Source organism: Macrotis lagotis, chromosome 3 (assembly GCF_037893015.1).
Source record: "Macrotis lagotis isolate mMagLag1 chromosome 3, bilby.v1.9.chrom.fasta, whole genome shotgun sequence".
NCBI classification, from domain to species: domain Eukaryota; kingdom Metazoa; phylum Chordata; class Mammalia; order Peramelemorphia; family Peramelidae; genus Macrotis; species Macrotis lagotis.
This window is the reverse complement of record NC_133660.1, coordinates 290,107,366-290,110,184: the sequence shown is the minus strand read 5'-3', so window position 1 is coordinate 290,110,184 and position 2,819 is coordinate 290,107,366. Positions and strand designations below refer to the sequence as shown.

Genomic DNA, 2,819 nt, shown 5'->3' with positions numbered 1-2,819 from the left:
TTTGTGATTAAGGAGGATGGTGACTCACATGTATTTATCTTTCATCTATCTATCTATGTATCTCTGTACCTCAATCTCTCATCTTTCTATCTACCTGTTTCTTTCTGTACATATCTCTTTACACACATATATGCACATAGACATTATTTGATGCTTACAAACAACTTATATTCATCTATATATATTTAAATACATGTGTGTCTATAGATACATTTACAAATACAGATATATCTGTTTATCACTCCATCAATATATCTATTATTGTCTACACATTCATATATTCATATATCAATCCACTATCTATTTCTTTACTTTTATATCTTTCTATTACATTCTCCACCACTACTTCTATCTCTGTTTCTGTCTTATCCATCTGAGTTGTAGACATTTTCTGCTTTATGAGGTCTCTATATAAATAAAATCTCAATGCCATTCTTACTTTTTTCCATAGTCAATTAACACATTAAGTAGTGAATTTTCATATAGTTGATTTGGAGAAATGAATTGCTTTCACACTATAAGAAAAAATATGTAGAAATAGGCATCATAAATGTTGGCACTGGTATGGGCAATGCAGACTATATCTTCCAAAGTGATAATATAACAAATTCTGGCCCTGATACTCCTTGGAAGTGAAAAATGACTCTAAGATGAAATGTTTTGGAAGTGATAAAATTATTAAAAATCATAGCTCTTGAATTTCTATTTCCATCATTTGATCACTGAATCAGATAAAAGGCATGTACTAACCTTAGTCTAGTCTTATGTAAATACAGAAATGATAATTTCTTTAGAACAAGAAACACTTTTCATGTTAGTTACAGTAAAGATACTCTGTGAGTGAGGATTAGAAGAGTTCATCTTCATCTAGAAATTCTTCATTCTGAAGGGAAACCAAAAGGCTTAAGATCGTCTTTCAAATTTTGAATAACACATGTGGTCTCTGTTTTCTTTCAGAAAACTGTCAGGTAGCATTTGCATTAATAGCTATTAATATGGATAATAAAATTCTTTCCATTTCCTTACTTGCAAACTCAGAATCTGAGCTCTTGACCTGTCTGTTAAATGCAAAAAACAGCTCAACAAAAAATGAAAATAGCAGAGCAAACAAACAAATTATTGGGGTATACTTTAGGAGAGATGAAATTTCTAATTTGTTACAGTCTATTTAGTTAGAGCCAGTTGCATATATCTTAATGAGCATATGTTGATCATTTAAATGTGGGATAGAATAATTGAGCAGCTATGTAGCACTATAGAATGACACTCTCAAAGTTAGTTCATTAATTCCATTGTGGACCAGACCCTTGTTGTCTCTGAGATCCTGGGTAAGTCCGTAGCTCTGTCTGCCTCAGTTTGGTCCCTGCAAAATGGGTTGTCCCAGAATTTTTGGAAGCATTTTAGCACCCCCACCCCCGTATTCCAACTGCATGCTCTCCCTTCAGTGGCTTTTGATTTAAAATGTGGAATGATTTTTCTTTTGTTCAGTTTTCATTGGATAGAATTATTTTCAAGTTCTTTCTAAATGAGTATTTTACTTCATTTGTCTTTTCATTACTTTTTTCTGATACTCATAATGTTTTTTTTTATGACCAAACAGGAATGAGCAACTTCTCCATCATCAAAGACTTCCTCCTCATGGAGTTCTCCAACATACGGGAGCTGCAGGTGCTACATGCTACCCTGTTCCTGATGATTTACCTAGCTGCCCTGATAGGGAATCTTCTCACCATTGCTGCAATTATTACTGACTCACACCTTCACTCTCCTATGTATTTTTTTCTGAGCAATTTGTCGCTTCTGGATGTCTGTACCATTTCCGTCACTTTTCCAAAATTTATTGTCAGTTCTTTGTCTGGGATTCATTCTCTGTCCATCCTTGACTGTGCTATTCAAATCTTTTTTGTTGCATTTTTTTATAACAGCAGAGTTTGCTTTGCTTGTGGCCATGTCGTATGACCGCTTTGTGGCCATCTGTCACCCCCTCCACTATGGCATCATCATGAATCCTGCACGTTGTCTCTGGGCAGCATCTGGTTCCTGGCTCAGTGGGCTCATTTATTCCGCTGCCCACACAGGAAACATCTTCCGCCAGCCCTTCAGAGGATCTAATGTGATTCACCAGTTTTTCTGTGATGGCCCTCATGTATTGAAAGTCTTACCCCCTGATGTGTTTCATACTGAATTTATATTATTTCTGGCAAGTTTATGTATTTTCTTATTCTGCTTTACCATTTTAGTTTCTTCATATGTTCGTATCTTCTCCACTGTCCTCATGATTCCTTCTGTGGAAGGGCGCTACAAGGCCATTTCCACCTGCTCCCCTCAGCTAATTATTCTCCTGTTGTTTATCATTTCAATAACGCTTGCAGTCCTCAGTGACATATCTGACACGTCACCGATTCAAAACCTTCTAATCGCATTGTCCTATACAGCATTGCCTCCACTGATGAACCCCATCATCTATAGTCTGAGGAACCAGAAGATTATTGTTGCCATGAGGAAGATGATCAGGAGGATGATTTATTCCCCCTCCTGGAAAACATAACTCTGCCCCCACAATTGGAAACTATATGTTTGCATTATCGAATATGCAAAATGATGAATATATTTAAGGTAGTCTAAAGGAGAGAAAAGAGGGACCTAAAACAAAGCCACCCAGGAAAATGATTCTTTAGATGAAAGATTACCAGAATCGAATAAATCTGTTATTTATTTTAGCATAATATGAATCCATCCTGGCAGTGGTTGTGGTCTCTGGTGAAACTGACATGGTGCTGCCCCACTGACTTTGGGCAACCATGTCATAGGAAGTATCA

General features: G+C 36.3%; 1 protein-coding gene across 1 annotated transcript; it reads left to right on the top strand.

Annotated features, from left to right (window-relative positions):
- The first annotated feature begins 1,948 nt into the window (after positions 1-1,948).
- Positions 1,949-2,548, top strand: LOC141519473 (olfactory receptor 14I1-like). The gene has a single exon (XM_074231708.1). The coding sequence runs from the start codon at positions 1,949-1,951 to the stop codon at positions 2,546-2,548; it is 600 nt and encodes a 199-aa protein (XP_074087809.1).
- Positions 2,549-2,819: the final 271 nt, after the last annotated feature.